The 26,857-nt window shown below is 36.3% G+C and overlaps 1 protein-coding gene across 1 annotated transcript; it reads left to right on the top strand.

Annotated features, from left to right (window-relative positions):
* The first annotated feature begins 23,446 nt into the window (after positions 1-23,446).
* Positions 23,447-25,095, top strand: LOC111887535 (protein NEN4). The gene is made up of 5 exons (XM_023883706.3): positions 23,447-24,007; positions 24,105-24,168; positions 24,267-24,353; positions 24,439-24,699; positions 24,793-25,095. Exons 1-5 carry the CDS (start codon positions 23,523-23,525, stop codon positions 24,880-24,882), a joined length of 987 nt encoding a protein of 328 aa, XP_023739474.1. The 5' UTR covers positions 23,447-23,522; the 3' UTR covers positions 24,883-25,095.
* Positions 25,096-26,857: the final 1,762 nt, after the last annotated feature.

The following is a 26,857-nucleotide window of genomic DNA, read 5'->3' as shown; positions in this document are numbered from 1 at the left end:
TTACTAGCATGATCACCGCTAAGATGGGGAGTGGAGAATCCCTAACCTCTCATTTGCAGAAAATGCAGAGGTATGTTGATCGTCTTCTCAAACTTAATGTTAAGTTTGATGAGGATTTGGCTATTGACATAATCCTCCACTCCTTGCCCTCCTGCTACAATCAGTTTAGGATGACCTACCATATGAACAAAGAGGAGGTCTCCTTGAGCAAGCTCCAAGGACTCTTGAGGACTGCTGAGAGCAACCTCAAAGACAAATCCGTTGCACCGTCGCCTGCTGTGGCCGCTCCCGTGATGGCGATAGGTCAAGGAAAGGGTAAAAAGAGGAAGGCTCCATGTAAGAGCCACCATAAGGGGAAACCCCGTGATGGTTCGTCATCAAGTGGGACCAAAGCAGGCCCCATTAAACCCTCTTCCGATCCTAAAGAAGCAGAGTGCTTCTATTGCCACCAAAAGGGCCACTGGAAGCGAAGCTGCCCACAATATCTGCAGGACATAAGAGATGGGAAGATCAAGCCCACATTTGCAGGTATGTATTCTATTAAATCTAATAACTCATCATTTGCTACTTCATGGGTTCTTGATACAGGATGTGGTTACCACATTTGTTCTGATTTGCAGGGCCTAAAAAGAAGTAGGGAGATGGAGCATGGGAAGATGAACCTGATTATGGGAAACAGAAGATCGTCGCCTGTGACCAAAGTCGGTGTTTATTCTTTAGTGTTAAGTAATGGGTTAGGAATAGATTTAGAGAATTGCTGTTATTCGCCAGATATGGCAAGAAACATTATTTCTTTTCATGGGTTGTTTAGACAAGGTTTCAGATATTCTTTTGATAATAGTAATGGTTCTATTAATGTTTATTTGAATGGTGTCTTTTATTTCAATGCATTACCTTGTAATGGGATTTATGAATCAGTGATGATTGTTGATAATTTTGGAAATAATGTTTTGAATATTGATTCGTCTACTAGTCTAGACAAAGCATGCTTGTGGCATTGTCGTCTTGGCCATGTCAACAAGAAACGCATAGCCCAACTCCAAAAGGATGGAGTGTTGGAGTCATTCGACCTTAGGGACGATGACACGTGTGAGTCTTGTTTACTTGGGAAGATGACCAAGTCACCCTTTACTGGCACTTGTGAAAGGGGTGAGGGTTTATTGGATCTCATACACACCGATGTGTGTGGGCCCTTTAGATCCACCACAAGGGATGCTTGCCGCTTCTACGTGACTTTTACAGATGATTATAGCAGATATGGATATATCTACTTGATCAAGCAAAAGTCGGAAACCTTTGAAAAGTTCAAAGAGTTTAAGAATGAAGTGGAGAATCAGCTGGGCAGGAAAATCAAGATGCTTCGGTCAGACCGAGGAGGAGAGTACCTAAGTCTTGAGTTTCACGACTATCTAAAAGAATGTGGAATCGTTTCGCAATTGACGCCTCCGAGAACGCCACAATTGAATGGTGTGGCTGAGAGACGTAATCGGACCTTGTTGGACATGGTTCGTTCTATGATGAGTCGGACTTCGCTACCAATAGCTTTCTGGGGGTATGCCTTAGAGACTGCCGCCCATATACTTAACTTAGTTCCCACTAAGAAGGTTTCCAAGACTCCTCACGAGATGTGGACAGGGAAGGCTCCCTCGTTGGCACATATCAAGGTTTGGGGTTGTGAGGCTTTCGTAAGACGAGAGACTCACGACAAACTAGAACCTCGTAGTGAGAAGTGTTATTTCATCGGCTATCCGCAGAAGTCTTTTGGCTACCTTTTCTATAGACCGAGTGACAATGTTGTCTTCGTTGCTAGAAGAGGGGTTTTCCGAGAAAGGGAATTAATAAGCCAAGAAGACAGTGGGAGGCAAATTGAACTTGAAGAAATTCAAGATCAAAGCGATGAAGGAACCTCGGACACTGGCACTCAACTTGAGGAGGAAACTCCTGTTGAACCTATTGACGAGTCCCTACCTCTTCGACGTTCCACTAGGGCTAGCGTTCCACCCCAGTTTTATGGTTTTCATATTACTACTGAAGGGGATACATTTATTAGTGATAGTACACTAGTAAATTTGGATGAACCTAGCAGCTATAAGGAAGCCATGGCAGGCCCGGAGTCTGCAAAATGGAAAGAGGCTATGGACAGCGAGATTCATTCCATGTACGACAACCAAGTTTGGAATTTGGTTGATAATGTACCGGGTCGTAAGACAGTCGGGTGCAAGTGGATCTTCAAGAAGAAGACGGACATGGATGGGAAAGTGCATACTTATAAAGCGCGATTGGTTGCGAAGGGCTTTACTCAAACTCCCGGAGTTGACTATGATGAGACCTTCTCACCAGTTGCGAAGATAAAGTCTATTAGGGTGATGCTTGCCATAGCTGCGTTTCATGATTATGAAATATGGCAGATGGACGTGAAAACCGCTTTCCTTAATGGAAAGTTGGCTGAGGATGTCTATATGAATCAGCCAGAAGGTTTTGTCGATGTGAAGCATCCGAATAGAGTATGCAAGCTTGAGAAATCTATTTATGGATTGAAACAAGCATCTCGCAGATGGAATCTTTGTTTTGACGAGAAGGTTAAAGAGTTTGGCTTTCTGCGAAGCGAAGATGAATCTTGTGTGTATGTCAAAGCCAGTGGGAGTATAGTAAGCTTCCTCGTATTGTATGTCGACGACATACTACTCATAGGAAACGATGTCCCAACCTTGCAGGAAGTCAAGTCCTGGCTTGGGAAATGCTTCGCTATGAAGGACCTCGGAGAAGCCGCTTATATTCTGGGAATAAGAATAGTAAGAAACAGGGAAAAGAGACTGATAGGACTCAGTTAGGATACATACTTCGAAAAGGTACTAAAGCGTTTTAGTATGGAAAATTCCAAGAAAGGGGAGTTGCCAATCCAAAGCAATACCAAGCTGAGTAAGACACAGAGCCCGAGTACAGAGACAGAGATAGCTGATATGAGCCGAGTACCTTACGCTTCCGCAGTAGGCTCTATCATGTACGCTATGACTTGTACTCGCCCTGATGTGGCCTTCGCTTTAAGCATGGTCAGCAGATATCAAGGGAATCCTGGTAGGGCACATTGGATTGCGGTTAAGAATATTCTTAAGTACCTTCGGAGGACCAAGGGATGGTTTCTAGTCCTCGGTGGGAGTGATGACTTAAGGGTACGAGGGTACAGTGATGCTAGTTTTCAGACGGATCGGGATAACTTCCGATCGCAGTCAGGCTGGGTCTTTACCCTAAATGGAGGAGCAGTGACTTGGAAAAGTTCCAAGCAAGAGACCGTAGCTGATTCAACGTGCGAATCAGAGTATATTGCGGCAAGCGAAGCGTCAAAGGAGGCTATATGGTTGAAGAACTTCATTGGAGACCTTGGAGTTGTGCCATCCATAAAAGAGTCCGTGGAAATTTTCTGTGATAATGAAGGAGCGGTTGCCTTAACCAAGGAACCAAGGGATCATGGCAGATCTCGACATATCGACAGGAAATACCACTTTATTAGACATCGGGTAGAAGAGGGACTCCTCGTTGTGAAGAGGGTATCGTCAGAAGATAACCCAGCAGATCCCCTTACAAAGGGACTGAGTAGGGTCAAGCATTTGCAGCACGCTAGGAGCGTAGGGCTGAAGGACGATATTAGTTTAGATTAGATAGGTAGAAAACTTGTAATAGATAATGTCATATTCAACAAATGATGATTAAATAAAGGTGTGTTATTTATAAGAAAGTTTCTATCTTGTGTTGATTATTTATCTATTGTGTCGATTTTGCATGTTTTGACTTCCTGAATAATAAGATTATTCGAACAGTTCACAATCGCTCATATGTTGGAAGTAGATATGAAGGAAGATTGTCATAAATTTGTTTGTAGATTGTCTGAAAAGTTTTAAACATAGCAAAGGTTTGCTGCAAAGTTTATGAGTGCTTATGAAATTTGTATTGAGCATTGAAATAGACCCACACTTGCTGGTATTACTTCATGAATGTTATCACAAGTGATCGCAAGATGATAATATCATATAATCTTTAAACCTAGAGATATGGTTATTGTTTGCTAGTTGATTATACATTGATAATGCGAAAACGCATCAGTAACTTGATGTTATAAAACGTATTATTGTGTGTGGTTTAACTAGTAAATGATAAAGGCATATTAGTCAACGTTTTCTGTTCCTTTTATTCTATGAGGATAAAAGCGATATCTCGGCCACTTGATGATTTGGTTTGACTTATGTGCCGGGCCCGGTCAGGATAAAGTTGATGTGTTCAACTGAGTTCTATGTCGAACAAATCAGAAATCAAGAAATAGAATGCTAGACAATAAGTATTGTTAGCATGATATCTAGAACAGAGGATTATACGATCCCTTATCTGAAGGACAGATTATTGGTCAGAGTTGACAGCGGCTATTGAAAGCTATGATTGCTATCGGGTACGGAAGTTATACGTGAGATATAGTTACTAGACTTATCCAAGTGGGAGACTGTTGGATTAGTGTCTAAGTCAGTAACCATATTTGGTATATACTTGACCCGAGTGTGCATGGTCCTTTTGGGTTGCCTTCACCAAAGCAACTTGACAAGGTAATTTGATATGAGAGAGGAGATATTATGATTTATTAATATATTATAAGAATAATATATTAAAGGAGAAATCATATTTATTTAATTAGTATTAGTCATAAATTAATTAGGAATTAATTTGGTGACTAAAAGAGATTAATTAAATAAAAGGGTATAAACTGTCAAATGTGTGATAGTTGAGTTTTGGGCTAGGAAACCTAATGGACTAAGGGGGAACGAAATTATGATGAAGGATCATCATATTTTCGTCCAAAGGCCTCATTCCATAAGGCTCCTTGGGCTGCTTGGTGGCTAAGCTGTCCATTAGGGTTTTTGACTAAAACCCTAGCACCCTATAGTATAAATACATGCCCTATGCTTCAATTTAAGGCCACTTGATTCCAAGGAAACCCTAGGGCCGAAATTAGCATCATTCCCTTCTCTCTCTTTGTTGCCTTCTTGCTTCAAGGTGTTTGTGAGCCATTAGAGGCACTACAATTGTGGTGCTTGCTTTCAAGAGTTCAAGAGAGTTCAAGAGATCAAGGAAACTAGTTGTTATTGCTATATAACAACAAAGGTATGTTTACTACACTTCTATGTAATTTTCGAAAATTATAGAAGCATGCCAGGGTTTTATTTTGTGTTCATAAAGTTGTATGTCTTATAGTGAAAACATAGATCCAACTAGGGTTGCATGCACACATAGGATTGTTTGTACAAAAACCTAACAATTAAGGATGACAAATGGAGGAATTTCAAACCCTAAGTGGGGGAGATTTGAGTATTCAGATTAGGGGATCAAAGGATAATTTGAATTTCGGTTTCAACATGATGGGTTAAAGAATCTGCGGTTTGAGTACTCAAAGTTATTAGTTTAGTCTTATTCTTATGAAAAGGGAGAGGATCGGTCTATCACTGGTGTGCTCATGATTATGATTTTTTCACAGTACGTGTCTCATGGGTTCATCTTATTTTCCTCCAAAACGCTCGAAGGAATTCAGAAGTCAATCCGATCGTGGGTACAATTTGGGTAGCCGTTTGGGTTTATGTATTTAGGGATGCATGGGTTGTTTGTGCAACATATGAGTTGTTAGACAAGGGACTCACTCTATGTGACAACAGTCAAAATAAGTCAATGATCATCAATCGCAAACATGATAAACATCAATGTAATAGGCCTAATGTATAATATTTGGATTTTTTGATGAAAATATAATATTATACTTTGAAATATATAAGAAAAATGAGATGAATCTTCAAAGTATGAAAATTTTGTGTGACATCCCCTTTTTTACGGCTAGAAAAGACCTATTTGTTTATGCTTATTAAATCAGAGTATTCTTTAAAAAGATTAATTTTGCGGAATTTGTCCTAAAACATCATAGTAATATTATCAAAGCATTTCCGCATAAATGTGTTTTATTTATAAAACTTGGGATGCCATCGTCACTACATAAACATATACATAACAAAATATTACAAGCCTTAAAGTATTTATACTAGAAGCCTACAAACTCCTTAAATCGCTTAGTAGACACATATATCATTATCTAGATAACTTCATACCGCTACCTGTAATACAAATAAAACTAAGTGGGTTATGTTTGGAAACCTAGTGAGTACATACGGTTTTCAATCCACAATAATATAATTTAAGTTATATATTTTTCATTAAGCAAATAACCCGAATTACCCATCCCCGTTATTCTCACTTCCTGATCCTAACTGATAATCTCGAAGAATCTATCCTAGAGGATGTCTAACCGAATAATACTACTTTAGGGATTCCTTAGCAATATGTGTTAACACTACAAGAAAAATAGCCTTTAATGACGCGCAAACAATGACACTCGCTGATTCACGTTACGCATTTTTGGGCGTCCTTAAAAATAATGTCAGACTTCCAAAATTTGAAGGATAGTGGACACGTATTTTTGCGCGCCCTTAAATTAGTGTCTCAAGAAAAAAAAATAAAAAACACGGAGGGCGCTTTATCTTAAACGTGCGTCTTCTGTAGGTGTCGCTTTATAATTTTAGTGAAACGCGCCTTGAGAAGATAACGGGGGGAAAACGAAACCCTAAAATTTTGAAAACCCGCTTTCTTTTCTAGCTTCTTTTCTTCATCTTCACAATAAACTCTCCCCTCTTGTTTCTCTATTGTGAGAAGTGACGGAAAGAAGGGAGACTAGGATGGATCTGCCGGTGATGATGAACGGAGGTGCTTTCCGGTCGATTTCGATGGTTGTTTCCCTCTTGCCCTAATTACATCGTCGCTGCGAATCACACACCGCCAGGCAGTGGAAGATGATGATGAAGTTTTTCGTTGTTGTATGTCGCCCTCCCTCTCTGTCTCTAACTATCTCTGACCTTTCTTTATGAAGATGATGAAGTTCATCTTCCTTCATCTTCTCGGTTTTCCATCAGGTAATTATCGGGTTCGCTCGTGATGTTAAACTTCATAAAAGAGTTCTTCTCCGGTCTTAACATGTTCCCAGGTAGCTGAACTTCTTTCATCTCTCGGGATCGATGTCAACCTCCTATTCACCCCTCTACAGCCTTACTTGTAAGTCCACACCACACTTATTCTTATCTTGTTCTGGAAAATCAAGAAACATTCGAAAAACCTTAGGGTTTCGCTTCTTATCATCGATGAGGTCGCGTTTCTTCTTATCAGTACTAGGGTCTCGTTTCTTATCAGTACATGGTCTGATGATTCCTTAAACTATGAACATTCACATTTATCTATTATAGTGAACATCAAATCTTGTGTTTGGATACAATAACAAGCAAATATACCTGCTGCTTATTTAAGTTCAAATATGGAGTGGACCAAACAACAAGACATTCTCAGAGATCTTTGTTCAGGGCATTGAAGTTACATTCAATTTACACACTTCAATGAGTTTCCCAGTGCACTATATACATATCTATCTCAGAGGTGATATTTTGTCATTATATCTTTCCTTGCTATTGTAATTATTTGAACTTATTGATGCTTGCTTTGATATATCTTTGATAAAGACGTGAATGCCCTCCTCACGAGAATTCCATCAAACTAAGCAAACCCTTAAGTTTCTTTCTTCAATGATCTCGAATATTAGATATTTCACAACTTTTGATAACTTCACCTGATCATCATCCTTTCTGCTTTTATTTCTTATTCTTGAATGGACTTCAATTTCAATTTTTTCTCTTGCTATTGCAGACAGGTCACTCAGCTTACCCTGGTTCACCTTTGGGACCAGATACTTGTCATGAATATCAAATATTACTTGTCCAAGATTACGAGGAACTAAAGAAGAAAAACAATCAAAACTCTATATACAAAAATAGCAACAAACCTAAGGAGAATCCATTGATTGGAAATTTTGGAGATCTTATTTGCAAAAATCTTCAGGCCAATGTGTCACAATTCAAATGCTTGGGAGACTTGCAGGTTGCTTCTTCACACAACTGATTTTTTTTACCATTTATAAAACAGTAAAAATCATTTTCCGTTTTTTACCAGATTACAGCGGAAAGTACATTGCTAAAAACTGTTGGTGCCGACTGGCTTAAATCTGACAAGCGTGAAGATCAACTGGCTATTCGCCCTGGGAACATTGTTCACAAATATGCAGCTGATGGCCGCCCATAATTCTTCATTGTTATTAACTTTCAGGTAATTAATTATATATTATATATTATATAAACATGTACAGATTAGGATTATTTAGTAATTACTATTTTTGTGATCATTTAATTAATTAGGTGCCAGGTTCAACACATTATAATCTTGCTTCCTATTTTATAGCTTGAAGTTTGAAGGATATTATTGTAATTTGGTGGTATATTAGGTGTTGTGTTCGCCTGAGAGTGAGAGTTAGCAGAGGTAGGAACCGCTGTGAACCTTTCCGCTCCAAAACCCCAACTGGTGGTGCCGCCTTCAGCCGCTTGCTTGTTCTGGTGCCCATTGTTTCTTGTTCTAAAAGATTTGGATTTGTTTCTTGTTCTGGTGCCTTCAGCCGCTTGCTTGTTCAAGGTTATTAGCTAAAGTATGCCCTCAGTCTTATCATGTTAATTTATGACAAATACTTTTTCTTTTTGTTGTAAACTTCATGAAGTTATGAATTACTGTTCTTGACAGATGGGAAGAGAGACTCGAAGATCTCTTTAATGGTTGACCCTTTGACATGCTTGATGCTACCCTCACAGACATCGTTCAAAAGTTCCCACTAGACATTAAGGTAATACCCTAAGGACTCGAGAACAAGATAATTGAACTACAAGTGTCGGTTGACCGCAAACCCAATAGTCAACTTTTTCTAGTGTGGTGGGGACCAATGTTGGCTCAAGATTCGATGTTTCATTTGACACCAAAACTGGAAATTTCACCAAATACAATGTTGGAATTAGCTTCTCTATTCCAAATCTTATTGCTGCTTTCACCCTGTGAGCTTTTTATTTTGTTATATAAAAAATTAATCTTTTAAAGTAATTATGTTGATGATTAATTAATTAATTAATTATTGTAATAGGAATGACAAGGGGGACACATTGACTGCATTATACTACCACATTGTTAAGCCGTTGACCAATACAACTGTAAGTGCAGAAGTCAACCATGACTTTTCTAGCAATGAAAACACGATTACAATTGGTAGCAATATTTTACATAAAAAAATGCAGAGTCTTGACAAAACTTTAAAACAATATTTTATATAAAAAATGAACTTGTGTTAAAATTATGTTTATTTATTATATGCAGAGTCTTGACAAAAGTTGTTTAGGTCCTTTGAGGAAAGCTTATTGCAGCTCTCTTAATCTACTTTTAAGGCATGAGGTAGGTTCAACTAATTAGTATAATTCATACATACAAATATAAATAAATATTAAAAAAGTTAAAAATTCTTTTTTTTAGGCACGTGAATTTGCTAATGAGCTTAGAGCAATTACAAAAGCATCAAGAAATCCAACTGTTTTGCTCGAAGGTTCAACTGGTTCAAATCAAAATGTAAACAATGCAGATACTTCCACTGCTCTGAATAATATGCCAAAATGCTCACCATATTTATCCCACTCCTTCTTGATGAGGTTACTAATATAATTCTTCATTTTTTTTGGTTTATTTTAGATGAACGTTTCTAAATCGATTTATTTCCTTCACATAGTTCCTTTTTTTCACACTTCATGTGCTTTGGAGTTTCTGCACTCGCTCAACCATGAAGTCCTGCAAATGGCAATAAAACAAACGAGGATGATTTAGGCATTATGGTCATCGATGATAATGATGACGACGACAACAACAACAACAAAAGTAAAAATAAAAAACAAAAAATTTCAATTCATTTCCATTTTCCACCTAATTTATATACTGTTGTTGACCTTTCATTTCCATTTTCCCACCTAATTTAACACTTCAGTTCAAGATTTGGTAACTTACCTGAGATCAGCTATTGACATTCTGTTTCTTTGTGGACTAGTCCAGCAGGACTCATCACATGCATGACACAAGGAACTACTAGTCTTCTTAGTAATACAGTTTATGCCATAAGTGATGCTGCCACCCAAGTCAGTTGAGCAGCACATAAGGTACATTTAATTCCTATTTTTATTTTTAAGTCCATGGTGTTAAATTAAACTAAGATGTTGCCCATGGTATTGTTGCTTTTACAATGGACGACCCATCTGCATCAGCTTTTTATCTATTTATTTTTTCTATTATCATATCTTGTCACTTCTCAATGACATTATGTGTTTATTATAGGATCAAGTTCCAGAGAATGATGTCAAAGGAATTTCTAAGGATAAACCACTGTATGATCTATTTGTTTCTTTACTTTAATGAGTAAAATTAAAGTTCTAAGGATATTCATATTCCCCTTCATTCTTGATTTATATATCTACATGGTATAATTATTTTTAATTCTTCCTTTTGCAAAAAGGTATGCTTTTGATCAGTAGGAGGCTTTGCTCTCCTTGAAGAAGAGTGGCAAAATTGATGAATTATTATTACAAGTAAAGCCAGCTATCCATTGAGTATTGCATGGAGGTAATTACTATAATGCCCTTTTCTTATATTTACTTTGAAAATGTTAATTCTTACCTTTTGTCTATGTAGGATCCACCAGGAGCAGGAAAAACACAAACAATTCTTGGGCTTCTTAGTGCCATATTACAAACCAGCTGAGTATATAAGTCTCTTAGTAACTTATGCAGGTAACAATATTGTTCATAGCTGGGCTGTTAATGTTCCTGTTTGTTTTCATTTATGCAGGTAACAATCTTGTTGAAAGGACTTATGAATCAGATATTAATGGTAACAAGTTTAACACTCGAGTCCATACGATTAGATGTTAATGGTAACAAGTTTAACACATGTGTCTTTGTTATACGTACAAATTAAATGCAATGGATTGTATTTTTTGTATATGGTATTTTATTTTATATTATGCAATGGATTGTATTTTTTGTATATGGTATTTTATTTCTATTATGAGAGATTAAATGCAAATTTAATTTATAAATTAATAAATATATAAATATATATTTTTTTTAAAAAAAAAATTAAAATTACGATACACAAAAATGTGTGTCGTCTTCATTTATGACATGGCCTTTCTTGACTGGTGCTTCCTTGATACGCATTGCATGTCATAAACATGCGCGTCGTAAGGTTACGACACGCAAATGCGTGTCGTCTTCCTTTATGACAGGGCCTTCCTTGATACGCAATGCGTGTCATAACCGCGCGTCGTAAATGCGCGTCCTAAATGCGCGTCGTAAATGCGCGTCGTCTATAGACGACGCGCAAAAGCGCGTCATCTCTCTTTATGACAGGGCCTTCCTTGACGCGCATTTGCGCGTCGTCTGAGCGTTTTACGACGCGCAATGAGCGTCGTAAAAGGCCTTTTTTCTAGTAGTGTAATAGGGAAATCATGGGGTGAGTAGAGTATCTACTTAAATAATTCATTCATATCTACAGTTTATAATCTTGTCTGTAGGAGATTCCTTAACATCTACAATTTGAGGACTTGCCTATGTATAGTTCAGTAACACCTACATGTCATAGACCTATTTGCATACAAATCATTAATGCCTACATGTCGTAGACCTGCCCGCACAAAGATTTATTAACACCTACAGGTTGTAAACCTGCCCATATATGATTAAATGACACCTATAGGTAGTAAACCTACCTATGCATGGATTATGAACATATACAAGTTGCAAGCCTGTCCATGTTCGACCTGACTTGTCTACAGTAGCATGTGTTCATCTATCAATACCCTACTAGGCAACTACATTTCTACTCTGGTAGCATTATAAAGGTTACGCCCTCTCATTATTATTTTCATTCCTCTTTATCCTTTGCTACCCAATACATTATAAGTATGAAAATACATATATGATAAATCATGTAAAAATAATCTTATTTCATCTAAACACAAAACATCTTCGCACAAAAACACATAAAACATTCAATTATCTAAATTCTTCGTATCTATGTGTAAGATGAAAGTAACTATGCACTCACCTGATAAAAGTGGGTGAATTATCATTTCGGCAGCGCTTCTCTTCATAATTTGAAAAGACCTAGATGTATAAAGTACTAAGCCTTAGTCTAGTTTTGTAATCCTGGTGACTATAATAATTATAGTCTAGATTCCTCGGTAATCCTAATCTTTAGATCCAGAACTATCAAGTAAGCACCAGTCAGGTAGGACTGTTATGAGGCAGGATCATTTTGGCATATAGTCTTTCTGAAATCTAACAACCAAGCCAATATAACCGTTCTAGACACATTTCCCATAAGTAGATCAATCAGTATAATGACTTGGAATTACTAATAAATCATATTTATAGGTTCATAATAACGGCTTATGAATATAAATATAAGTTACACTAAAAGCGATAGAGTGTAGCTTAACTTACAAAGATTTTAACGAGAAACCATGAAAATTGTGTTGGCACGACTCCGACCTGATAGCTACTAGATGTCGGGCTCCTATGGATATTTGAAAGTAGCGAAATACTCTAAATACTAAGGAAAATTCAGAACAAAACTAAGAGAATTCAAGAGAGAAAGAACTAGAGGTGTGGGAAGAAGAATGAACAAATGTTGCTATTTATAGGCTGGATCCAACACTTGCACGTCGTGCACATGGTCAACGTGCTAGGCCTAGTGTGACGCCTTGTTTCGAATCATTTCCTATTTCGGGGTGGTGAGCAAAGATAGGGTATTATCAAGGTTATGACCTTTCAGGAAACGAGATTTGGATCCATTTGGATGTGGGTGACGTAAATTTAGATGATCTGGTTGTTCGGTTTGTGTTTTGGAGCCAAGGGGCATTTTGGTAAAGTGAAAACTTGGACTTTTATGGATATTGGATTTTAATTCAGGAAATTTTTAGGCAGGTATGATTGATAAAAGCTTAGAGCTTCTTGTTACTTTTTCATGGATTTAAGGATCGTCGAAATCAGATGTATAATGAAGAAGTTATGGCCTTCGGAAGAATTAAGGGTTTAAGGAAAACCCTAGTACGTGGGGAGTACACAGGGAGTACTAGTGTGAGGACAATTACGCGAGGTGTACACTGATGTATGTTGAGCGTAGTCAGCAGATTGATCACAGATCCGAAGCCTCGTATGCTCGGTGTATGAGAGTTACGCTTAGCGTACTCAGTAGATGAAAAAACCCTATTTTAGGGTGTTCCGCCCAATTTACGGTCTTTAAGTTCCTAGGGTTGGCCTCTTTATCAATATTTATGGCTCCAAAACCCTAGAAATCGACCCTTAGTCTCCATTGTTATGCATTTGAGTCTTTAAGAAGAATTTGGTGGTTGTTTTGCTCCTTATGAAGGAAGTAAAGAAGATTGAAGATGCTTTGCTTGGTGAGAAGCTTATAAATCCAGAATCATCACCCTTGTTGCAAGCTTTTTGAGGTATCAAGTTGAAATCTTTTCTTCTCCATGCTTAGATCTCTCCATATCTTAGTTTTTAAGCTTTTGGTCCCTTTTTCGTTTGGTTTGAGGAGGTGGGACGTTTTTAGGACTTATTATTTTAGATCTGAGCTTATTTTGGACTCCTTAAGCATAAAGGTGGAAGCTTTATGGGATTTTTGGTCACATGCATGCATTAAGACATCTATTAAGTCCTTTTAATCTTTAAGGGCTTCATTTAGCCATGCATGAACATAAAGTTAGCAACTTTATGTGATAATCCAGCTCAAGGAAGTCAGACCTACGTTTTGGAGCAGTGTTTTAAGGAATTAAGGGCTAATTATGAAAGATTGTTGAATGGGAGGACTACGTTGGGTGTACAAGCCCTAATACATGTACGCTTAGCGTACATCTGAGTACGCCCCGTGTACTCAGTTAGTGAAGTTCAGGCATTTTGGGCTTCAGTTTGGGCCATTCTTTTAGGCCTTGATGCTTAGGGCTTTGTGGGCCATTTGAATGCATATGTTATGGTCTATAAATATTATTGGGCCTTGGGGTAAGGCCCATGTTAGGGTTTGGGCCTAATTTAGAAAAGTGGGCCATGTTTGGACCTTAGATGGCTAATTGATTTTGGGCCTTATAGATTGTAAGTTTAGGCCTTAGTCTTGGACCAAACTAGGTAAGGGGAAAATGGTTTTTTTTACTCTAAGGATGGACTAATGGTTATGGATTGGAATCCAATTGATAATTGGATGCTTTATGATATTGATAACTCTGGGATTTGTCGGACCAGCAGTCATGGATTTCTTATATGAGATTCGGTAGTGCGAGGTGAGTCTCTTCCGTGTACTATGGGTCGAAGGCACCAAGGCCGACCCATTATCTGGTTATGTATTATGCTAGTTATTGTGTGATACATGTGGTGATCGAGTTGAAACATACCTCAGGGCGGGCCCAAAATGGAATGGTGGGTTGAAATATGCCCCAGGGCGTGTCCTACTGTGATATGTTCGGGTTGAAATATACCCCAGGGTGAGGCCCGAGAGTGGGGCCCATACATGCTTTTTGGGTTGGAATAAACCCCAGGGCTAGGCACATTTGTATGATTGATATCTGGTATTTTGAGGAACTCACTAAGCTTTATGCTTATGGTGTTTAATTTATGTTTCAGGAACTTTGGTTTTCAAAGAGAAGAGCTCGAGATGATTGTAGAGCACCCATCATTCGATTCCACATTCTGTGATTTACTCTGATAATGATGATGTATTGATAAAACTTTGATTACCTTGGTTTTATGAAATTATATGATTTAACGATTTATAAATTTAAAAATGAAAAAAATTATGGTCTTATTTGTGGGACGTTACAACAGTAAGTTCTCAAACTCAATAGTTCAAACGATAAATCCATTATTGGTTTTTTCAACTTAGTCCAATATGGTCTTTTAAGAAATGATCATATGATTCCAAATTTAGAATACTCATATTCTCATTCATAGTTCTTTCAACTTCATGTTGAATATCTTAATATTTATCAAAAACTTTATCTTGTTTTGATGAATTCCAACCAATATTATTGGATTTAATGGAAATAGCATTTTGTAGTATAGAAGTGTTATTTGATTCTATATTTCCAAACATCAAATCGGGGCATATTTCTATTGAAATCATAGATGATTATGTTCTAACCGATTCTCATATTCTTTGGATCTATCTACTTTCATTTTCCTCTTGAAAATCCATTTATAGCCTAGTGGTTTATGTACTAGAGGTATATCCACTAGCTCTCATGTGTGATTTGGTAAGATAGAATCCATTTCACTTTTAATTGCCTCTTTTCATTGAGGTATTTCAAAGGAAGTGACTTCCGTTTTTAAAGTTTCAGGCTCTCTTTCAACCATATACATGCTAACATCATTTTCCAAATGATTTCTCACTTGTACCCTTTAACTCCATCATTATCTATTTCTTTCTACATTTCTTCTTCATGAGAGGATTCTCTTTGTCCAATTGTTTTGGAGCACTTGTCTTTTATTTATTAAGGCATGGAAACACATTTTCAAAGTATGATGCATTTTTTGGTTCCATTATTGTGCCTTTATTTTGGAGTCATGTACAAGAATAAAATAAGAACTATTGTTTTGTGCATTAATAATAAAGATGCAACCAACATACTAGTGTCCAATCCTTACAACCTTGGGGTTAGGTATAGCAACCTTTGTAAGACACTCCCACATTTAATTGTATTTGTAAAATGATTTTATACTCGACCATAACTCATATGGTGTTTTATATGTTTTCTTTTTGGAGGACCTTATGTAAAAGATAACTAGTTCATAACATAAATTCCCCCATATTGAGGGTGACAACCTAAAACTTAATAACATGACGTTCATCATTTCCTAAAAGGTAAGGTTTTTCCTTTCTGTGATGCTATTTTGTTGTGGCGATTAATGTGCAATAATATCATGTATTATACCATGATTTTCATAAATATCTTTAAATGGTGATATATATATATATATATATATATATATATATATATATATATATATATTCACCTCCATAATCAGTTTTTAGTACATTAATCTTTTCATTGAGTTGTATCTCAACTTCACTTTTTGTAACACCGTAAAAATTTAAAGAATTTTTCAGTTTTTAAAAACCATAAAATATCATTCACATTCACTTTTCGAAACATTGTATCAACATTATCTCAATACAAAACCCCAAGATCAAAAACATATAAACTCTGGTGTGTGTGTGTGTACGAATCATGTCGGCGCCTTCCCGCGATCATCACTGGTACCTGAAACACATAACACATAACACTGTAAGCATAATTGGTTAGTGAGTTCCCCAAAATACCACTCTAACACATATTAGCCACTCATTGACTCAAAGCTATAACTTTGTCAACCCTCTGGTAAATGTGTCTCAGTGGGACCCTCCAGCCCCAACTCTTTGTGGGCCCTCTGGCCCTAACTCTATGGACCCGAAGGTCCTAACTCTATGGACCCACTGGTCCTACTCTATAAACTCTGAATCATGCATATCACATATCACAATAAATCAGAACACATAACTAACATGCAAGTACACTAGCACATAACTCTAAAATACACTGTCACATAACTCTGTTACCACACTAGGTAAGGTATAGTGAGAAGACTTACCTCAGATGTCTCGGTAAATCTCTGACTCGGTAGAAATACGATCTAGTCTCCGCCTAATCACATAAATTAAATACTCTCATAAGTATAACTCTTGGGACTAGACTCAACCCTCTCTTGGCACCCTCATAAGGGTAAAAGACCATTTTACCCCTCTCTTGGCCTAAAGGCCACATTGCTGACCAAACCCTAAAAGTCAACAAAAGTCAATAGTCAAACTTTGTCCCGACTCGTCAAGTGCACTTGGGCGACTCGGCGAGTATACACGTGTTCACTAACTCTCTTGTCTCGCTTGGCACGTTGAGTCCCTCCCCTTGCTCGACGAGTCACACCTGGCATGAATCGCGGGGCCACCCCGACTCAACTTGTCGAGACTCAAGATCAACTCGGCGAGTTCCGCCTTGAACCACAGTCCTCTAATCCCCCTCTGAGTTACTGAGTTATTCCCCCAACTTAGCAAGTCTACTCACTGAGTGATTTACGGGAAACCCTAACCCTACTCGCCGAGTCTGCCCTTGGACTCCATGAGTTCATGCCATGCACAAACTCAATTGACCTCCTGAGGTCAGATCTATTCCTTTGATGCATAGATCTGACCTTCCCAAGCCTGATAAACACGTAAAGCTCGAATCTTGACACTCATGGGACGTCTAGGAGGCTTCACTTGGTGATTTAGCCCCAAAAATAACATCCTAAGCTCAAAACCTCCATAGCTCAACATAAAGTAAGCTGAGATAAGCTCCTTAGACCACTATGGGTCTAGATCTGAAGTCTCAATGTGAATAAGGCCATATTCTCACAATTTCTTCCATTAAAGGACATGAAAACTCTACATCTATGGATTCCTTCAACAAAATAGATAAAGGGGCGATATAGTACCTCAAGGATGAAGTCTTTTGCTCAAAATCCACAGATGCACCACCTCCTTGGTCTCCTCTAAGCTGGAAACACCTCCTTGTTGCAAGAATCAACCACAAGGATCAAGAAATGGCTCATTTCCTCTCACAATCGCTCTAGCTCCTTTAGGGTTTCTCTCTAGGGTTTGGTGGCCGCAAATGACGGCCCTAAGGGCCTTTAAATAGGTCCCAAACCCGGGAAATTAGGGTTTCATTAAACAGCGTGGACTCGCCGAGTCCAGTCATGAACCCGAATAAGAATCCACGACCCTACTCGACGAGTCTAAGCACCAACTCGCCGAGTTCCTCCAGAAAGTCCAAAATAAATGAATAAAATAATATACCTGGGAATCCGGATGTTACACTTTTACACATTAAACTTGTCTATTGTGTAATCTTTTCTTTTAAGTAAATCTACATAGCAAAGTTTAGTGCAATCGTCAATAAAAATGAGAAAGTACTTATTTCCACATTTAAATGGATTCAACTTCATGTCACACACATTTGTGTGAATCAATCCAAAGGGTTTAGTTGTCCTTTTAATGGACTTGAATGCTTGGTGTATTGACTTTAATTCAACACATGTGTTACATCCATATTTTGACTTATATAAAAGTGTGGTATGTGTTAAAGTTTGATTAATCATCTTAATGTGTCAAAATTAACATGTCTAAGTCTAACATGCCACACATTAGAGGATTTGAGAAAGTAAGCAGAAGAGTTATCCAATTTACTAAAATTAAGCTCATTAGCCATTACATGGAATTTAAACATTCCACCATCTGCATAACACTTACCTACAAACCTACCAATTTAAGTTAGTCCAAACTTATTGGACTCAAACACAAGAAAAATCCATGATTGTTCAACAACCATCCGAAGACTATGTTCTTCCTAATCTCTAGAACATACAACATATCAATAAGTGTTGGCCCTTTCCAAGGTGATAGCATTTCTTGAATATTTTAAACACCAAATTTAAGTTTTTAGAATCACATTTCCAAGAATAACTTTCTGCCCCAACTTGGACAAAAACATTAGATATGCACCAATTTAAAGTTATTGAACCACTCCGTCTTTGAGCACACATGACGAATAGCACACGTATCAGTCTATCACTCAATGGAGTTAGCATCCATAGAGTTCACTTAGGAACTCATTACTTTATAGACGGTGACATTTCAGAAATCATTTATACACCAAATGTAATGTTTAAACTTACAATTTCTAGAAAACATTTCTGCCTCTATAAAACAGATTTCTGATAGAAAACTAATACTAAAATCTGAAATTAGAAAACTAATTCTAGAAATTTGGAACTTGAAAACTGAAATGTGACATCTGAAAATAGGAAATTTGAATTCTACATTCTGAAATTAGCAAACTATTTCTGAAAAATCTAGAATCTTAGAAAACTGAAATCTTAAATCTTAAACCAACAAATATGATGTTGTTTTTTCAAAATCTGATGTAGTTTTTCAGCAAAATTGTGTTGTTTTCCAACTAAAACTACATAAATGGCTGTTTTTCAACAAACATGATGCTGTTTTCCAGTTTTCAGGGTTGTTTTACTGATTATAATGTTGTTTTTCGGCAAAATCAAGTTGTTTACAGATTTCTAAAGTTGTTTTAGATGAAATTGAAGCTTTTTTTTACTAAAAAAAACTGTTTTTCACAAAACAATGTTGTATTTAACAAAATAAAGTTATTTTAGTGTTGTTTTTAATAAAAATCGACAAGAACAACAAGTTAAAAATTTGATTTTTTATCCTTTTTTTTCCAGACTACTGTTAAAACAAAAAATATGAGAACAAAACCGTTTTTTTTCTTTCGTTGTTCCGTTTTCCTCATTAATTTTTGAAAATAGGGACTCCGTTACATCCCGTCGTTTCCGCCGGAGAAGACAAGCACCAAATTCCGACGAAAAGGCTCTAGAATGACAATCATAACCACCCATCAGAAAGGATGGGGAATGTTCGCCAAAATGTGGAGACGGTGGTGGTGGCCGGCAGTCTGTATGTGTGTGTTTGGGTGCTTCTTTCCGATCAATAATAGTGAAGGGGTGGATGGGTCGGGGAAAATGAAGGGTAGGTGGTTTATTTTTTTTTATTGAAATTCAAAATAAAAACATTAAATTTATTAAAAAAATAAAAATAGAAGGGTACTATGGTCATTTTAAATTAGTCATGTACTAAGTTCGCAACAAAATCGTCTTTCAGGGATGAAGTGTGTAAGGTTAAAACAAATGAGGGACGGTCCGAGTTAATTTTTTAAAATAGGAACTAAACACGCTTTCTGGCATGTGTACGAGGGATGAATAGTGTAATTTACCCTATATTTATTGTTGTGCCCTTAGTCAAAACCAAAAGCAAGAACAGTACTGACGTTTATACATCTATCCATAAGGTTGTATGGAATGTATTCGGTACCCACTCTGCATATGTGAGTTGTACTCGGCACAAAGCACGCCATGAATTCAACATGCCGAGTTTGGTGGCCTAACTTAGCAGTTCATTACCGATGAGTGTAAAAAATAAAATTTTCAAAATTTAAATATATACCCATTTTTATCAAAACTTACCATTTAAAAAAATCAAATTTCTAACATTCTTATTTTTAAGAAAAAACACCCTATGATTTCTTTACATCTGAAGTTTAGTCCCTAGGGATCCAAAATTTCACAGATGGTGTATGTGCTTTCAAAACTTTTGATGTTTGATCCTCTTTGCTAACCCTGCTAGCTTTTGGCTGTTAACCATTATTTGATTATAATACTCGGAGGACATTTCTGTCATTTCACTACCACAAGGGACCATTTATGATGTTTTGTCTCATATATATATATATATATATATATATATATATATATATATATATATATATATATATATATATATATATATATATATATGTCAAATTTAATTTTCAAAGTCTCTCTCTCTCTCTCTCTCTCTCTCTCTCTCTCTCTCTCTCTCTCTCTCTCTCTCTCCTTAAACAACTGCACAAAAAACCCAACTAAACTCTCCATCGATCTACCATCGATATATGTATACAAATTCAAGTTATCAACTTCTCAAAAAAAAAAACCCACTTTGTTTGAGCCAATTTATAATTTTGTTTCGGTTCTTCATATAATGGAACCAATGTTTTAAAAACCGGTTTGAACCGGCCGGTCAAACCGGTTGGACTGGGAACCGGATAAAGGAGCGGTTCAACTAGCATCGATTTTATGTTTATTTTTGAACCGGAATGAACCGATCGGTTTTTACAAAAATCATGTTGAACTGGTTAAATTAAATAAAACACATGCAAATGAGTCATTTTTATACCAAACTTTTTTTTTTCATATCAGTTTAAATTTCTTTGAATAAAAACACATGATAAATGTTATAAATTTTTTTAATGCATTTGTATTCATCTAAAACTATTTTTTTTCTATATTATACTTTATTTTATTTTTTTATGTATATAGATTGATATAGAACTTAGGGTTATCTGTTTTTAATGCATTTGGATTGATCTTCAAGTTTTATTTATGTGCATTTGTAATGTTTAAACTTGCAGATGTCTACATATGTCTAGGAAAATAAGAAAAAATATGAAAAATATAGAAACCGGTTGAACCAACGTTCGAACCGGGAGCCGATCACCATACCGGTTCAACTAAAAAACCAATTTTTAAAACATTTAATGGAAAAAAGGCCATAGGTTATGTTTATAGAGATCAATGGTAGAAATTTTCTAGATTTCGACGACCGGAGGTGGCAGACGAAATAACATTTGTAAAACTCATTTCTCTCATTTCTGTTTCGGTTATCCATTCCACCATTGTCATCTTCTTCAAACAACCGACAAAATTTCGTGAACTGTCATGATTATGGGGATCTGAGGGTGATCACATATTAACATCGAGATTGAGCAAAGTAAAAAGTCCTAGAAAATATATGAAAATATCATAAACATGAAGACGAAATTGATGGGGAAATAGTTTATGTGATGATTTCGTTATAATACCTATCAGTTATTTAGCAAGTCCTGACGGTAATTCACTACACTAGGGAATTGTGTTGATTATCAAAAACAGAAATGATCTAAACCTCCCCGAATGCGATTAAGAATTAAAATATGCTTCTACTTTGAACATGTAACCCCATCAAGTCATGTTTAATATCCCTGAGCCCATGGTCTGAAGTGGCATCAAAACTAGTGGGTTTCAACAGAAAATTCAGCAGTAAAGCATAAAGATTCTAATGAGGGTGGGGGATTTGTTTCCTGTTGTTGGGTTGCAAACGAACAAAAACCCCAAAGGAAGGGCATAATCGAGGATGCCATCTTTTCACACATAAATACTTGGAACATACATTTTTTAACAAAATATTAACCATTTGTCCTATTAATCAAATCTATCAACTAGTGATTGCACTAGAGATGCATTTTCAAAACTGATATTCATCTTGTCTTAGCACATTAATTTAACCATCTTAGTTATCATCATACAACGAATGAGAAGGCAAACGGGCAACAAGTTGCGCCGCTAAGCCCTTTTGTATGGTAAAACCAATTCTTTTAAAGACTACATCCATAGATCTAGGGGATATAACATTGCTATGCATGATCCGTTATAGTTTACACAAAACCCTTACCTGTTATTTGCATCAAGATCTCTCTCTACCTTGATTTCTGATATGTGGGTTGAATAAAAAACAGAGGATTGCGATGGTAGTCCCAATATTAGAAAATCTTAAGCAAAGGAGGAAGACGAAGGTTGTTCGATTGAGAAGGCTTTGAAATTGTCGGTGCTATTAAGTTTCGGGAGGAGAGAGAGAGAGAGAGAGAGACTTTGAGAACTAAATGATATATATATATATATATATATATATATATATATATATATATATATATATATAAGACAAAACGTCATAAATGATCCATATGGTAGTGAAATGACAGAAATATACTCCGAATATTATAATCATATAATAATTAACGGCTAAAAACCAAAAGAGTTAAAAAAGAAGAACCAAACATTAAAAGTTTTGAAAACACAGAAGTTTTACGAACTAAACTTTAAATTTAAGGAACCCACAAAAATCATTTATGTTGGATGTTGTATTCTTTTCTTTTTTAAGTGAATTGTAATTTTCCTTTCAAGTTAATGAAATTTTAGTTCTTATCAAAATTAATTTGCTTAAATTTACTATTTTATTATATAAATTAATTTTAGTTAAATTAAAAAAATAAAAAAAAAAAAAAACATGGCAAAAGTGTCAAAACACATCCTCTAAATAACAAAAATTTTAAAGTACGACAAATCCTAATTGGCTTAGTAGAAAATTGTGCGGTAAAAGTCAACTTCCTCTGGCCTTAACAAAGATCAATAGTTGTTTTTGACCGTTTTGCCCCTAGCCATAACCAAGCAAGGAATTGTATGGACAGTTTTGCCCCTAGCATTTTAAGGTAAAGAATATCTGTAAGCAACGTAACAAACGTTGGCCACTATTTTGGGTAAACCAAGCAGGGTTCAAACTTACGTAAGACAAGAGCTAACCAGTTTCTTGCATGGCTACACTTTGCTTCCATCGAAGGCTACTTTTGTAAATCAACTTAAAAAAGACTTTCATAAAATAAGAAAAAATATTCATATTCCCCAATCCCCCTATCATCGCATATACAGAAAGCTAGCGTAAATTCCCTTGGTTACAAAACACCGAAGACAATGGAGGTTTTCTCTTCCTTCTTATCTGGAATTGCTTTACTTTTCCAGAAGGACTTCCTCATAACCCTAACCTCTCATTTCTTTCAAACTATTGTTTAACTTGAACTACAAGACAATCAATCATCTCCCCATGCACTCCATCAATCTATCGATCTCTCTATATATACACATATATGTATCAATATTTATCCAATCCATGCACACAACCTCTCTCTTTCTCAATCACAATTCATAAGTTAGATTTATTTGATGCTAGAAATGTCGAAGTCGAACGAAATAGTCTTCTTTGATTTGGAAACAAACGTGCCAAGAAACCCTGGGCAAAAATTCTGGGTGTTAGAATTTGGAGCAATGGTGGTATGCCCAAGAAAGCTGGTGGAGATAGAGAATTACTCCACGTTGATTAGACCCGGCGATTTGTCGGTGGTAGGGGTGAATCCAGCGAGGTGCCATGGGATCTCTCGAGGAACAGTTTTGAATGCTCCAACTTTCGAACAAGTTGCTGATAAGATATTCGAGATTTTGAATGGTAGAATATGGGCTGGACACAACATTCAACGATTTGATTGTGTCAGGATAAAAGCAGCGTTTGAAGAGATTGGAAGACCTGCTCCGGAGCCTGTGGCGTTGATTGATTCTTTATGGGTTTTGTCGGAGAAATTTGGTAAACGAGCTGGCAATATGAAGATGGCTTCATTGGCTTCTTATTTTGGTCTCGGTGAACAAAAACACAGGTACAATTGTACAAAGATCTCATGTATATATACATGTTCAAATTATACGAAATTGAAGGGTTAATTAATGAAGATCGTTGGTTTCTTGAATAAACAGGAGTCTTGATGACGCTCGAATGAATCTTGAAGTGCTCAAACATTGCGCTACGGTGTTGTTCCTGGTAAAAATAATTTGAATTTATATATAAACCAGAAAATTTTCATCATTTGATCTCCATTTTTCGTGTTGTTTGATGTTTCTCTTGTTATGTTATTCAAGGAATCATCACTCCCTGGTATTCTAGAGAATCAATGGCAGCACAATTCGTCTCCCAACATGACAACGAGAAGCCGAAGCGATTTAATGGTATTTAAGTTACTTGATTTGTTCATGTGATTTGTAATGGTCGAGTTATTATCAGGTATTGATTACGTATATGTGATAAATGAAGGAACCTAGCGTGTCGACCTCTATAAACAAACCATGGTATAAAAAAGAATCGATATCGAGCACAATGAACAAAGGATGGAATCAAACGGAATCTAGCATATCGAGAACAATGAACAAACGATGGAATCAAGAAGCAACACCGACGATGATGACGACAAGAAGTAGGAGCAAAATTTATGGTGAAGAAACTAGCCGGAAATCTCCTTCTTCCGTTCTCAATCGGCGGCGCGTGGTTCCCTATCCTACCGGAAGTCTTGGACAGGTTCAGTAATTATGAACCACCATTGACTTTTCTCGATTCTAATGATTGATAGAAAGCAAGATTCACCCTTTTCTTGTCTCTCTTTTTAAACAGATGACTGAAAAGGTGAAAAACATACTGTGTAATGTGCGAAACACGCCGTTGAATAATCTTCTGAAGCATTCCCATACGCTGTTCAGATGAACGGAAATGGAATCTGGGGATTTTGTTAGAAATTTAGCCATTTAATCGAAGCTTACTGATGTATGGAAATGGAGAAAGCTGAGAAGAATGGCAAACTAACCTTGTTTCTTTGATTCGTTGAAATTCTTTGATTTTTTTATTGTAAATATTTAAATTATTTAATTTATATAACCCATGTAATAACATGTATCCATTTGAATAATTTAAGATTCTTTGTTTCATAAAATATTGCAACGTTCATGTGTTCACTTATAACTGAATTGATTGCGGATTAAATATATGAAAGACAGATTCTTTTTTGGAATTAAATTAGGGACGTTTATATCGGATTCAAAGAGAATAAGTGAATCAAATCAAAGCAATTTGATTGGTTTATCCTTTCATTTCACTCCCATATCATTATGGAAAACCATGAAATCTAGGTTAACGGTTTAGAGGGGCAAATCAACAGTTTTAGGCGTATTGATAAATTTGGATAGTTGGGCCGGGTAATGATAAAACGAAGAGTGCGGGGAGCGATTAATAGGGATGAGCATCGGAACCGGTCCGGAAACCGAACTTGTTGGAAAATAGGAACCGAACCGGACCGTCGGTTCTACCGGTTCTTGTCGTGTCTTCAATTGTGGAACCGATCCTCGATAAATAGCAACATACGGTTCCGGTTTTTGCGGGTTCTATCGGTTCTGGTTCCTACCGATTCACGGTTCTAAAAATCCACAAGAATATCGTCATAGTCCCGCCCGATCGGTTTTATCCGGTTCGAGTTCTTGTACCGATTCCGGCCGATACCCCGATCCAAATGATCATCCCTAAACAATAATGCAAGAGTAAATTAAATAGGTTGTCCACAGGGTGGAACGGATTCAAGAATAAAGGTTCACAACGTAATACTATATTAAGATATAATGTTATTCCCGAATAAAGTAATAGGTTTAAAATTTTAAAAGAAAAAATCACAAAGAATTAAAAATCCGTCTCCATTAACCCTAATCTTCAAACGTTTTCAACTAACTAAAAACATCAACCCGTATTCATCCATTAACCTGCAAGTATTAAAATAAGTAATGATAACATAGATACATATAGTTCCTTTTAGAAAATTAAATATAATATCATTTATAGGAAATTTATCAACAAACTCTCTCTCTCTCTCTCTCTCTCTCTCTCTCTCTCTCGATGTTCACAAGCAAACAACTTTTAAGAAAATCATCATTCATGGTATTTCGGAGTTATGTTTTCACAATTTTCAATGCTAAAAATGCTCTTTCAGATGTCGCGGCAGAAACAGGAAGAGTTAATATAAGACGAATCAATCTATTGAGCAAAGGATAAGTACCCGACTTTCCTGTTTCATGTAGGCTCTACACACGTCAGAAATTATAGAAGAATTCTTCTGTTGCGGGTGATTTTGCACATCTAGTTCATAATGTTGTAACTTAAGTTTTAACAAATTCCTTTTGTGCTCCGTAAAGTCCATAGGATAATATAATGTTGCCAATTTACATATATCCTTAATATTTAAAAATTTTCTTGGATCTAGCATAACACTAAAACGAAGAAGTTATGTTGCAGGCTTATTAAATCTAGAGTTCAACTCATGTAACTGACTATCAATAGCAGCAATGAATAGTTCAACTCAGTAGTGATGCTTTGTGGTTATATTATCTTTGTCACGACGTTGGCGAATTATATATATATATATATATATATATATATATATATATATATATATATATATATATATATATATGTTTCATTCATGTTACGAACATGAATGCAATTTTTCTCACAAAAACAAACCACTTGGTCCAAAAGTGATTGCCAACCTTCATCACTCAACTTTTGAATCAATATTTTTGTTGTAGAAACCAAGGATAGAACATTAACAATATCAATAGATTTTTGTTGTAAGTTTTGGCAAGCTTGTCAGTTATCCCCATTATTTATTTCATCATGTGCATAACAATGACAAAAT

The sequence above is a fragment of the Lactuca sativa genome, chromosome 6, assembly GCF_002870075.4.
Source record: "Lactuca sativa cultivar Salinas chromosome 6, Lsat_Salinas_v11, whole genome shotgun sequence".
NCBI classification, from domain to species: Eukaryota; Viridiplantae; Streptophyta; class Magnoliopsida; order Asterales; family Asteraceae; genus Lactuca; species Lactuca sativa.
This window is presented reverse-complemented; position numbering and strand designations above follow the sequence as displayed.

Coding starts and splice junctions, on each gene's coding strand:
- LOC111887535 (XM_023883706.3), top strand. CDS start 23,523: ATGCTAGAAATGTCGAAGTCGAACGAAATAGTCTTCTTTGATTTGGAA. Junction 24,354..24,438: donor GAAGCCGAAGCGATTTAATG/GTATTTAAGTTA, acceptor TGATAAATGAAG/GAACCTAGCGTGTCGACCTC. Junction 24,700..24,792: donor CTACCGGAAGTCTTGGACAG/GTTCAGTAATTA, acceptor CTTTTTAAACAG/ATGACTGAAAAGGTGAAAAA.